This window comes from Coregonus clupeaformis, unplaced genomic scaffold (assembly GCF_020615455.1).
Source record: "Coregonus clupeaformis isolate EN_2021a unplaced genomic scaffold, ASM2061545v1 scaf0074, whole genome shotgun sequence".
In the NCBI taxonomy this organism is placed as follows: Eukaryota; Metazoa; Chordata; class Actinopteri; order Salmoniformes; family Salmonidae; genus Coregonus; species Coregonus clupeaformis.
In genome coordinates, this window is record NW_025533529.1 from 821855 (window position 1) to 835009 (window position 13155).

The 13155-nt window shown below is 44.8% G+C and overlaps 1 protein-coding gene across 1 annotated transcript in view; it reads right to left on the reverse strand.

Moving 5' to 3' along the window:
* LOC121548327 (T-cell immunomodulatory protein) overlaps positions 1–13155 on the reverse strand; it is a gene marked incomplete at its 5' end in the record, with an annotated part of 85923 nt that overhangs the window by 22409 nt on the left and 50359 nt on the right. Inside the window, 3 exons of the mRNA XM_045213039.1 lie at positions 2458–2536; positions 5202–5245; positions 12734–12842. Of these exons, the coding sequence (XP_045068974.1) occupies positions 2458–2536; positions 5202–5245; positions 12734–12842 (232 nt within the window). The remainder of the gene's footprint in view (positions 1–2457; positions 2537–5201; positions 5246–12733; positions 12843–13155) is intronic.

Here is a 13155-nt window from a genome sequence, read left to right on the forward strand (position 1 = left end):
TGGTCGTATTGCTGCAAAGAAACCACTACTAAAGGACACCAATAAGAAGAAGAGACTTGCTTGGGCCAAGAAACACGAGCAATGGACATTAGACCGGTGGAAATCTGTCCTTTGGTCTGGAGTCCAAATTTGAGATTTTTGGTTCCAACCGCCGTGTCTTTGTGAGACGTGGTGTGGGTGAACGGATGATCTCCGAATGTGTATTTCCCACCGTAAAGCATGGAGGAGGAGGTATTATGGTGTGGGGGTGCTTTGCTGGTGACACTGTCTGTGATGTATTTAAAATTCAAGGCACACTTAACCAGCATGGCTACCACAGCATTTTGCAGCGATACGCCATCCCATTTGGTTTGGGCTTAGTAGGACTATCATTTGTTTTTCAACAGGACAATGACCCAACACACCTCCAGGCTGTGTAAGGGCTATTTTACTAAGAAGTAGAGTGATGGAGTGCTGCATCAGATGACCTGGCCTCCACAAACCCCTGACTTCACCCAAATTGAGATGGTTTGGGATGAGTGGGACCGCAGATTGAAGGAAAAGCAGCCAACAAGTGCTCAGCAAGACTGTTGGAAAAGCATTCCAGGTGAAGCTGGTTGAGAGAATGCCAAGAGTGTGCAAAGCTGTCATCAAGGCAAAGGTGAATATTTGAAGAATCTCAAATATAAAATATATTTTGATTTGTTTACCACTTTTTTGGTTACTACATGATTCAATATGTGTTATTTCATAGTTTTGATGTCTTCACTATTATATAGAAAACAGTAAACATAAAGAAAAACCCTTGAATGAGTAGGTGTTCTAAAACTTTTGACCGGTAGAGTAGCTAGATAGTCAAATCTATGAAATCTGCTTTTTAGACCTGACTGTCCTACTCCTTGTTGATACCCAGACACACACAGACAATGGAAAGGAAAATACTGCAACAACAACAAAAAAATTGCCGAACAGAACTAAGGCTTTTTAAAAGAAGTGATTATTCACTGAGAAATCTAGCAAATGCTTGAATCAATTACTCTCAGTTATCTGAAAATAATGTCTGTCCTCTAAGCCGTTTCGCGATTTGTCTTTGAAATGGCCTTGTCACTTCCTCGAGACTGCGGGGGAGACATTAGGCCTAATTCAACTCATCTGCCCTGTCCATTCAACAGAACTATGCCCCAGTGTCATCCTTTAGCTGGCCTGTGCTACACTGGCACCAGTCACACCTTGGACTGGACCAACATGGGCAGGTCCAAATCACTTAATTAACAAAGTAATGCTGGTGTCTATCAGTTCAGTTCTCAGGTGTTGAGATTTTTTTTCTCAGGTGTCCTCTGTAGCTCAGCTGGTAGAGCACGGCGCTTGTAACGCCAAGGTAGTGGGTTCGATCCCCGGGACCACCCATACACAAAAATGTATGCACGCACGACTAAGTCGCTTTGGATAAAAGCGTCTGCTAAATGGCATATTATATTATATTATAGGTGTTGAACAATGAGACTGACTGGGTCATGGTTTAATGTCTAGTCTGTCTTGTTCCTGCTGTACCAGGTTGTGTATAAAGACCACTTGACAGTGTAGGTGTGTGCTTACAATTTTCAGCTCAGTATGACATTAATTGGTACTCTGGCTGGTTAGGTGATTATGCTATGTGGGATAATACAAAACATCACATTCCATAGGTACTACAGTATAGTTTTGTATTGAGGAATGAGGCTACCTTCATTAGAGAAATTATGTCATTGTGTTGAAGCTTTTCTGATGAAGGGGACCTGACTGAGCGACACAGAATATGGCAATGACACCTCTGCCTCCAAGCCTCTTGTATCCACCCACACACACAGACGTACACACAGAACCTTCCCTACAGATCTTTGTTAAGAACTCCATTCTTTCACCCTCCTCTTCACTGAGCCATAGAAACTTTATCTCGGATGTATAGCTCGGTTCTTTTTAATCAAATCTCTTTTATTTTCGAAGGAAAACAAGCCTCCCTCTTTTCCTCCTCTCTTCCAACCTCCTATAAAGAGCAGAGCAACAAAGCCCTCCGTTTCTTAGCAAACAAACTAATAACCCTCTACCCATCATGCCTTTCTCCAGCAGGAAACGCGCTGTGTCAACATTATCAGGCCGGGCGGTGAGATAACCTCTGGTGAGATGGGCGACAGGGCTATTATTTGGGAAAACATAGAAGCCAGGCTTCAATTAAACCCCTGGGGCTACAGCCCTGAAAGGGCCACAATCCTGAAAGGGCCTCTCAGCCACACACACCACACTGACCAATAGCACACCACAGCCCAGTCACTCAGACCTGCTACTGCAGCACTGAGATCATGATCTCCAAGTATAGAGAGGAAGTCTGTATTCAACTCCATTCCCAATAGAACAACTGTCATGGCTGACGGCCCACCAAATCTGCACTATTGCCAGAATGCCTGTATTAAGACGGCTGGCGGCGGTCCACATTGGACTTACCTGAGGCGTTCTTCAGGTAGCCGTTGGAGTCCACAGTAGTGTAGCTGACGTATGGTCCAGGCTGGTTCACACCAAATGGCTGCAAGGTCAAACACACACAGCATTAGAATAGAACACACATATTAGTGAACCATTCTCCCTGAAAAAACAGATCTCCCACCATGTAATTCTCAACACAGACACCCAAGTCTGACACCGACATCTGTCCCCTTCCATGACTCGCCTCAAAGGTTTTGGCTGTGTGTACAGAGCATGTGCAAACCATCCCTGACCTTTCTGAAGCCAAGGGGGATCTGGGCGCAAACCCCAGCAGCTCTGGGAAGCTCTGCTCTGAGTCCTCTGGGTGAAATAAAGCACAGGTCTAAGCCCTGGCTGGCTGGGTCCCAGCAGACAGAGGACAGGCTACAGTGAGCCTGACATAGCAGCCAGCTCCATCACATCCTCTGCATTATTCAGTCCTCCCCACTGCTTCTGGTAATCCCTCAAAATGGTAATGAACAACACAATGTGGCGAATCGGAGATTAATTTTTTAACGGATCGAGGAAAATGAAAATGTTCCCCCAAACGTAAATTAGGCCTATGCTATGTAGCTTTCTCTGTATCTTCAAGGGAGGACTGGGGAAAGTTTAGGCCTGAACAGAACGATCATAAATGAAGTTACGTCACCTTATGATTTAGAGCCTAGAGTAATCTTCTGGATGGGTTACCATAGATACAGTCACTGATGCAGTACAACCTCTGAGCAGATTTTGAAAGGTCCTTCTCATTTTGGTAGCCATTTACAGATATGTACTGAATTTATTCAAAAAAAGGACAACTGATTTTATTCTCAAATTGTTGCACTCCAAAGCCACATAAATGGTAGACCTCGTGATACACAAGTTATCACTAAAATGGCTTGGAATGAAATCCACTGCCCTAACAGACTGTAGTGTAGCCCTGTACTGAATCAAGGCTGCTTGGTAAAGTGCATTCACAATTCTTGACCCACCCAACCGTTTCTCTGGGTTTCCTGTCTGAGAGAGTCCTGACCTCTGTGACCTTCATCAGCTCTACAGTGTACTGTGTAGGGCTGGGAATTGCCAGGGACCTCACGACATGATATTATCACGATACTTTGGTGCCGATAAGATACACTGAGTGTACAAAACATGAGGAACACCTGCTCTTTGTATGACAGACTGACCAGGTGAATCAAGCTATGATCCCTTATTGATGTCACCTGTTAAAGGGAGGAGACAGGTTAAATAATTATTTTTAAGGCTTGAGACAATTGAGAAATGGATTGTGCATGTGTGCCATTCAGAGGGTGAATGGGCAAGACAAAATATTTAAGTGGCTTTGAACGGGGTATGGTAGTAGGTGCCAGGTTTGAGTGTGTCAAGAACTGCAACGCTGATGGGTTTTTCACGCTCAACAGTTTCCCATGTGTATCAAGAACGGTCCACCACCCAAAGGACATCCAGCCAATCTGACACAACTGTGGGAAGCACTAGAGTCAACATGAGCCAGCATCCATGTGGAACACTTTGACACCTTGTAGAGGGGGTGCAACTCTATATTAGGAAGGTGTTCCTAATGTTTTGTACACTCAGCGCATGTATTGCGATTCTCACGATTCTCACAATTCTATATATATTGCGATTCGATAATGTGATCTTTTTGCTATTGGATGTTCAAACATATGTTCACCATATGTCTGCTGGAGAAAACAAGTTTTGATCAGTCATGGAAATAAAAGTGCTGAAAACAAATTGGCTCCCTATTTAAAAAGAACATGGAGAACAAGCTAAGAAGGAAACATACTGGAGTTCTGGTTCAAGTACAGCCAACTAGCGCAAAAATAATATTGCGATATTGTCAAAACCATACATCGTCAAAAATAATATCCCAAAATGTAACTATCAATTTTTTCACCCATCACCAGTACTGTGGGGAGACGATTCTCTCAGCATGCCGCAGGGTGGGGCTCTGCGGAGCGGGAAATGACTGAGTGGTCATATGGAGGCTGTATTCTCTCTTCATTATGGGCCGATGACACCTAATGAAGAGAGCTTTCTGTCTGCCTAGGCTCTGTTTTAACAGCCTAATGAAAAGCTATGGCAGCCTATTAGAGTGTGCAGTTAGGCTCCCACACAGACAGACCCTCCCACACAGTACTGTACTATACATGGTCTGTAGATTCATCAGACTGAACAGTTGTACTGTACTGGGATTGGAAATTGAACAAAAGTTCTGTGGTAACTAAAGGGAAAGGAGGTGGATAGTGATAGAGGACAAGACAATAGGTGGGAAGACAGACAGACAGACAGAAGATGGTTAGAGTGATAGATGTGAGGGACTTAAGGAGGAGGAGAGCAGTGAAAACAGCTCAAAGCTCCAGACATGGGCTCGATCAATCACCCGGCTGAGTCAGGCAATGGGGGGTGAGTGTGAGCGGACACACAGTGGAGAGGCAAACAACCCAAACACAAACACTACGACAGGACCAGCACCAAGCCTGTCTGTCACTAGCTCTGGGGATGAGGCACTATCACATTTTACATTTACATTTCAGTCATTTAGCAGATGCTCTTACAGGACCAAGATGGCCAGAATGACCAGTTACAAGATAAGCCTTTTCACTTTCTCAAAATAGTTCTATAAATTGTATCTTTCAATTTCAATACCTCCACTGTATCTCTTTGGCTATCTTTTTCATTGTGTTATAATGCACACACATACACAGAGACACTAGTCTTACCTTGACGTTTCCCGGGCAGTCGTTAGAACAGAGTCCACTGAGCACTGAGGAAGAGAAAAGGAAGATCGATTAGCTAGCAACAGGGACTTTATTTGTCCTACACAATCCCAAACAGTGTGGGAGTTGTCTGTGACTAACAAAACGGCTAAATGAGTTAGATACTGTATGGTTAATGACGTCATCCCTGTTGGAAAACCCAGACTTGGTATACTTAAGATAGACCTGCAGTGCTTATATTGTTTTACTGTGGATGCTTATTAATGGGGAAGCTAAACAAATGCACTCATTGCACTGTAAATAAACTGAGGAAATAAGTGCGAGAGAGAAAAAAATGAAAAGTAATTGGAAGTAAAATGAACACAGAAAATAAATGTGCTCACTAATAAGCTGCAGGGGAAGTATATGAGTATGTGTGTGGCTATGGAGCAGCAAGAACCAAATCCTGAATTCTTAATCAGCAATGAGAGGAATTAATATATTAGCATACTAATTGGCTGGCGCTGGTGATTTGCACATTGAAGTTGAGCTGCTGAATACTGCTTTAATTAAGATCTCCCATCATGCATCCTGTGTACTGCTGCACACTGACTGACTGCACTCCTTAATGCAGATAAACAAACAACCCCATTCAAAGTAAACACATTAATGTCCTTCCTCTTTAGAGCTACTAGGCCTAGTCTCAGAGAGACCGACCGTCACTGTGTAGCCTACTGTATGGAACTGAAGGACGTGTCTGACATTGGAATGAGATGAGGCCCTTTGAACTCCACGTGGAGCCATTCGTTGAGTTCGGGGGTTATACCTCTGTGGTCGATGGGATCGATACTGCCCATGTTGAAAGGTACATGTGCTGCTGCTGATTTCATCGGTTACAGCCCTAATCAAGACATGAGAATGCAGATATCTATCTGATCAAACACTGACCTGGGCCCGGTTTCCCAAAAGCATCTTAAGGCTAAGTTCATTGTTAGAACCATTGAGCTCAATTGTTTTAACGATGAACTTAGCCTTAAGATGCTTTTGGGAAACCGGGCCCTGGGATCAGGTCTAACACCTGTCCACAGTGTGCAGAGGACAGAGCAGATCAATAGATCATAAAATGTTGTGCCTTTAAACACAGAAGGGTGTTTCTGTTTGCTCATTGAACACCATGCTTGACACTGACCCAGTCTCTGCTAGGGTTGAACTAATCTCATATAGCTAAAGCTACCTTCTCTAAATTCATTTCGATTTCTGGAAAAAATACAAACAACTTAACTTGTATTACTATTCTCACCAAGTTCCCAGAGCGCCAAGTTAATTCCAATCCACACTGACCCATGGCGTTGAGGTTGGATTAGAAACCCTTCTCTTTCCAAGGGATCATAACAAAGACGTGATCCAAGTCACTAGTGGAGCCATTATGAACAGCAGCTAGTGCAACACCTTCTCTGGCTTGTTTAAAGGACTATGGGGACTGTGAGCGTGTCGTGTCGTGTCGTAAATTGGTTAGTAGAATGGGTAAATCCAATCAATGGTGCTGACATAGAGACTCCATAAAGTGCCTGACGCAGGCAGTGATGCGTGGCTCAGGGAGAGAGACAGACGGGGAGAGTCAGTGACTGTGCCTCGCCGCTGTCCTTCACGACTCACTGGCCCTGCTACTACTGCTTCAGGATGAGGATGCTTCTCTGTGTGCTTGGATAGACAACTCTCCCTCTCTGACTCTCACAGAGCAACCCCCCTGCCTTCTAAGAACCCAGTCTATTTATAGCTCTCGCTTTTTCTCTTCTGTTGTCATTCATTAAACTCGTATGCAACACGTACCAAGTAAGGGTCACATATGGACCTGGGACCAATAACACAGTAAGTATTCAGGGTTTATCCAGAAATCCACAACTGTGCACACAGATGCTGGTCTGCTGCCTCTACTCTGTTGGATAGAGCTATTTGTCAGAGGGAGCTGCGACAAGGGTGATTTCAATGCTGACAGCAGCTCCCCAGCAGGACTTGTCCACTGAGGTGGAGGATGAAATGGACTGTCAGTGTATTCTGCCTGTGTATGTCTGGGCCTGTCTACTAGTGTGTGTGTGTGTGTGTGTGTGTGTGTGTGTGTTCTTTGTGTGTACAGATGTAGGATCTTAATTTGATCCAGTTTGCTACAGCAGGAAAATAATCCTATCCTACAGCAACAGGAAATGTGAATTATTATGTGGATTATAATTAATGGACATTTTTGTAGGGGTTGATACATTTTCCGTGGAAATTACAAACTTTAGGAGCCTTTTTAAAAAACTTTTTTTTTTTGTGGATTCAGCTAACAATGTGCTTCTTTAATGCCAGGGCTTAGTGCAAGAGCTTCATATAGCCTATAGTAGAGATAATGCAGACTTTTGTTAATCCACTGCACACTATGACATCTTCATGAGGGCTTTACAGAATAGCCAATAGACATTCACTGAGGCATTTGGCGAGACGGCTTTGGGGTTTGTTCCTTTAATGTCTATGCATGCGAGAGACCATGCAGCAGAATGAGAACTTAGCTATCTCAGTTGCTGGCTGTCGCCACGAGTTAGGTGGGATTTCTTGTGGTGTTAGGATTTATGTCATACTGCGATCATGCTGTAATGTTTTAGGAGGTGGCATGTACTTTGCCGCCAGGGCGGTGCATGGGCTGTAGACAGAGCACACATATCAGACAGATGGGTTGATAAGGGACTGAGTGTCCGGTTCATCGTTCCGCCTCATTGAGCAGCACACCAGCATGGCTTGGAGGAAATAACATAATACGGGCGCACACGCACGCGCACGCACACACACACACACACACACACACACACACACACACACACACACACACACACACACACACACACACACACACACACACACACACACACACACACACACACACACACACACACACACACACACACACACACACACACAGGTGAGGCCAGATGTCTGAGCCATCTCTGACATCCTAATGAGAGCTGTGGGAGATGCCCTCTCTCTGTTCTTGGCTGCATCAGTTTGACCTGAAATCAGACAGTACCATAATTCAGGGCTGCATGGTGCTGCTGATGTGCTCTGAATGAGACTCTGTTCCAGGACTGTAGAGTGGAGCTAACAGTACAGCAGGGTACTGTAGTGTACATGCATGGGAGCCTATAGCTGAACTGGGTTGACAACTGCCTTCCCAGGCCTAACTACGGTCAAAGCATGTTCAAATCCTCTACCAGTCCAGTCCAGTCCCTCCAGATCCTACCCTGGAGACGCTGTCTGACGGCTCCCACATTTAAATCGCCTCCATATCATCATCATCATCATCATCATAAAAAGAGATAAAAACCATAGGGAACCATGGAAACCAAGCCAACGTCACAAGAAAAGAAGAGCCATTCCAAGCTGTGGGCTGGCTGCCTCTTGACAGGGGGAAGCCACATGTCATGTCACCACATCACGCCAGCAGCTACAAATGCAATCAATGAGCAGTCTTACACTGACAGCTGAGCACTCCGAGATGTTGCTTTCTTTTTCCTCAGGCCTAATCTGGGCCGGCGTTGACCATAGGCTTCACGTCTGCCAGACAGGGAGTGACACACAATTACAATGACATTTTAGTCATTTAGCAGACTCTCTTCTCCAGAGCGATTTACAGGAGCAATTAATGTTAAGTACCTTGCTCAAGGGCACATTGGCAGATTTTTTATCTAGTCGGCACGGGGATTTGAATCAGCGACCTTTCAGTTTCTGGCCCAACGCACTTAACTGCTAGGCTACCTGCCGCCACACACACACAATCATAAAGCACGCACGCACGCACGCACGCACGCACGCACGCACGCACCCAGACGGTTTTGAAGTCTAGTTATCTGTCATGTCAGACTGATCTAATGGTAAGTCATAGTCATACCCCGCCCGCTGCTCTGACATCATTCAACTACCTTTGTTTGAGGCTTATTTGAAGGACGAGCTTTAGCTGTCAATCATCTGCAGGCTGCAGATGTGAAATGAAATATTCCATCTGTACTCCCAGAGATGCATTATATATGAGGGTGGTGGAGTAGTCAGAAGACCTTTAAGACCAAAATGAATGGATGACTACTGGACATGGGAGAAAAGTCTCCTTCTGCAAAATGGTTGAAAAAGTTGTGTCAGATTGAGGGCTATTGTAAAACTGGAGAGAGGAAATACAATAATCGATAGTTCTATCCTATATCCTTGGTGTGCGTCCTATGTGAGTTTCATTCTGTATACTTTAATTCACCACTCAATATTACACACCAAATGCAGAAACAACCAATAAACCAGCAGAAAAACCTCCAGAAATATGGACTCATATCTTCAAATTCCAAAAGAGAGTGGAGAGCAATGTCTCTGAAAGCTCCCTCATCTGTTGAGCTGAATTGAAATGTGAGTGAGGGCGGTTACTTCCTGACTGACAGCTTGGCAGAGGCGGAGAGAGAAAGGGAAAGGAGGATGTGTACTGGACTGAACAAAGCCTGCAGATGTTCCTCAATGTAGCGAATCTGCATCCTAACTAGAGAGGAGGAGAACGTAATCAGCTCACATAGTTATGTCTGTCTGTCACTCACACACACACACATATATAGACCTGCATCATGGGGATTTGACTGCTGAACTAGGCTAGTTCACTGAAGTAAACACTTGTAACATTGTAGGACCAGTGTCACACTACCTAATTCTTCAGTAAAAACAGAGTAATTACACATCTTTGACTTTCTGAGATAGACGGTTCCTGGTCTCCCCTAACGGCTGGGTATCATCTTCCCTTGGCCCCTGTGCGACGCCCAGTGACCTGATCCATCTCAGCTACCTGATTAATTATCCTAATTGAAGGGCCAGTTTGAGTTAACACTGGCCTCAATGAGACAGTAATTAGAGCCAGTTTTATAGGCCAGGAGTCATCAACCTTTTCTTGCCCAGGGACCCCCTCCCAGGAAAACCAGCAACCCAGGTACCCCCATCATACGTTAGCCCCCCCAAAAAGTTTAATGTCTTGTCATCAGGTGAATGATAATTGCAAAGGAGAAGTAATCAACATTTTAAAATGAATAGATTTGGTAGATAGTTTTTCATTATTTTGACCTCCCCACATTGTAATTGGAAGAGCAGAAAGGTAACTCCAAACACATCTTCACTAAGAGCAGTTATTTATCTGGTTAAACAAAGGTTAGCCATATGTTGGCAAACATGTATGTCCATGTCAAGAAAGCTTACCAGCAGCCAGCGGCACTGGTAGCCTATTCACCGGTGCTTTTTCAAAGCCTATGTCAGATAATCCAGTGAGTGTAATTGGCTCAAATGAGTGTAATTTGCTCAATATTACGAGTTGAGAAATGAAGTTGACATCATTAGAAATAAAATATTATCCTCTTCTCTACTGTAGGAATGTAATAAAACATTTGTTAATTATGTTGTTGCTAGCGATATTCATAAAAACTATGAAATAAAGTACAAATATATATTTTCGCGGATCCCCTGCAGTACCTCAGCAGACCCCCGGTTGAATACCCCTGTTATAGGCAAATAAAAGAGCGTCATCGGTGCAATGGAGTCAAAAGCATGGCATATCAGTCGGACTCTGCAGTGAGCAGCAGAGCACCGGCCCGTTAACCATAATAGCACCGGAGCCTCAGGAACCAGAGGCGGGCGCCGTTTGAGGATGAGTTTAAAAATATCAATCCTGGGCGTAGGCTGGGCGCTGAATGCAGCAATTAGCTGCGTCTCTGGGTCCCACCGTGGGCCATATCTTACCATTTCATCCTGTGAGTGACCCAGACTTAAAGTCAATACCACAGCGAGTCCGCTCCATAAGAGCTCAGGGGATCTGATGCCGGCGGAAAACAGCCCGTCACCAGGGGGACCGCCACCGCCTGACGTACAACACACCAACAAGGGGAGGAGGGTGGGGTTGCTCGGGTGTGACTGGCAGCAACAACACCCCATCCATTATTGATTGCATGTTGGTAGAACCCCGGAGACTGTTGTCCTTACTGTTCTTCCATTAGGGCCAGATGAATCACCTGCTGTTCCTCCATCAATGTCCACCTTCTTCAATGTCCAACACTGACAAGTCTGTCAATCAATCCCAACCTGAAATCCCTCATCTGTTCCCATTCCCTCCCTCCCTCTCTAACCCCTGACACCATCCCTCTGTTCACCACAACAACACCCCAGCCAATCTTCTCTCTACACACAAACACAGCTTACCTACCCATAATCCTTCTAAACACCTCCACCATTACTATGTTCACAGGCTTTCTTCCTGCTGAGGGCTGGAGGGAAGGAAGATGCTGCTCGTGTTTCAAACAGTCACAGCTGAACTGCGAGACAGCAGAGTTCGTTCTGCATGCCCACCAGTGTGTTAGCGTGTGACACCAAGACTGGGTTTTAATGGGAGGATATCCATGCTGCTCCGAGCGCTCTTGCAGATAGGAGGAATATGTTTGAGTAATAGGAGGACGGAGCTCATCTCTCTGGGTTCACAGTGTGCGTCTTCAGAGGTACGCAAGCACGCACACGCAGCGTGCTACTTGACATGAACTGTACGCCACAGCAGGCGCAAGAGGGTACAGGCAGCCTGGGAGTAGTTTGAGATTCATAGTTAATTACCAGAGTGCTTCCTTCATCTCCAGCCACTTGACAACTTCAGCACACTCCTGATCTATCACTGCTTTACTGAATAGAAACAACAAACAGGTCAGAAAAGAGAAGTGGAAAAATCCTACTGGGTCAGTCGTGTGAGACGAGGGAGTGTATATGTGAAAGTTTGTGTGTGTGCAAATGTGGGAGTGTCTCCGTGTCTGGGCCTGATGTTGTAGGCAGAGGAGCAGTCATAGATCAAAAACTAAAGCAGCCCACCAGTGGGGCTGTGAGGGAGAGAGGGGACGACAGAATTAAGGAAAATAAAATAACATGCTGCTTCTCCGTCAATTAAAACCCAGCAGCCAGGATTAAATGGCATAAAATTAGCTTTTTAGTGGACATTTATCAAAATGTCAGCCATCACTACAGCCACACTGCTACTGTTTCTTATATGCTGGGGAGGGGAGCCACACAGAGGAATGAGGTGAGGAGTTCAGTTAAAACACCCAAAGGATGCTGGGAGATGCATGCCCTGCAGTCATTCGTGTTTTGTATTGATGCGTGTGCTGTTGTCTAACGCAAACTAATAGGGATGTAGCCTGCAGTCCTCAGCGCGTATACACCGCTGATGACTCTAGTCTCAGGGAATGAGGATGTTCTTGTGATATCCTGAAAACAGTCCGATATAAAAACATCCTGTGCTCTTCTTCAGCCTAATGCTGAGAGGAGTGCATAAAAAATACTTTTATGAAAAGTTTTCAAACAGTTCTCAAACATACTGTCACAAGTCTAAACATAACTGGAGAGAAACAAAGCCATGTACACAGAAAAGGAATACAATGCATGCATACAAAAGTGGATGTTCACAAACATGGACTCATGCACACACACACGCTAACTGCAGAAGGTGAAAGAAGACGCGGGAGAAAGTTCCAACTCACCAATCACTTTGACAAAGTACGCGTCGGCTTCAAAGTTGTTCTTCAAAGCGTGGATGACGAAGCCCTCTTTCCCCTCTTCTTTGCTGAGCACGATCATATCTAATATTCCCTGCAAATGAGAAATGGTAATACATCACAGACAAAAGGAAATGGAGTCAAAGCTTTCTTTGACGGTCTCTTCTGATGTACCACTTCATCCCCGTTATGGACAGAGAACAGATCCTCCATTACAGCAGTTATCTGCACTCCTCTCCCACTCTCTGTCAGGGAATTACAGAGAAAATGAGCCAACTCCCAGAGACAGGAGTGGAATATAGATATAGAGATGGATAACTACTCCCTCCACTGAAACGAGGAGACAGGGCATATTGCACTAGAATACATATCATAAATAAATCACACAGCCAAAACAAACACATAGA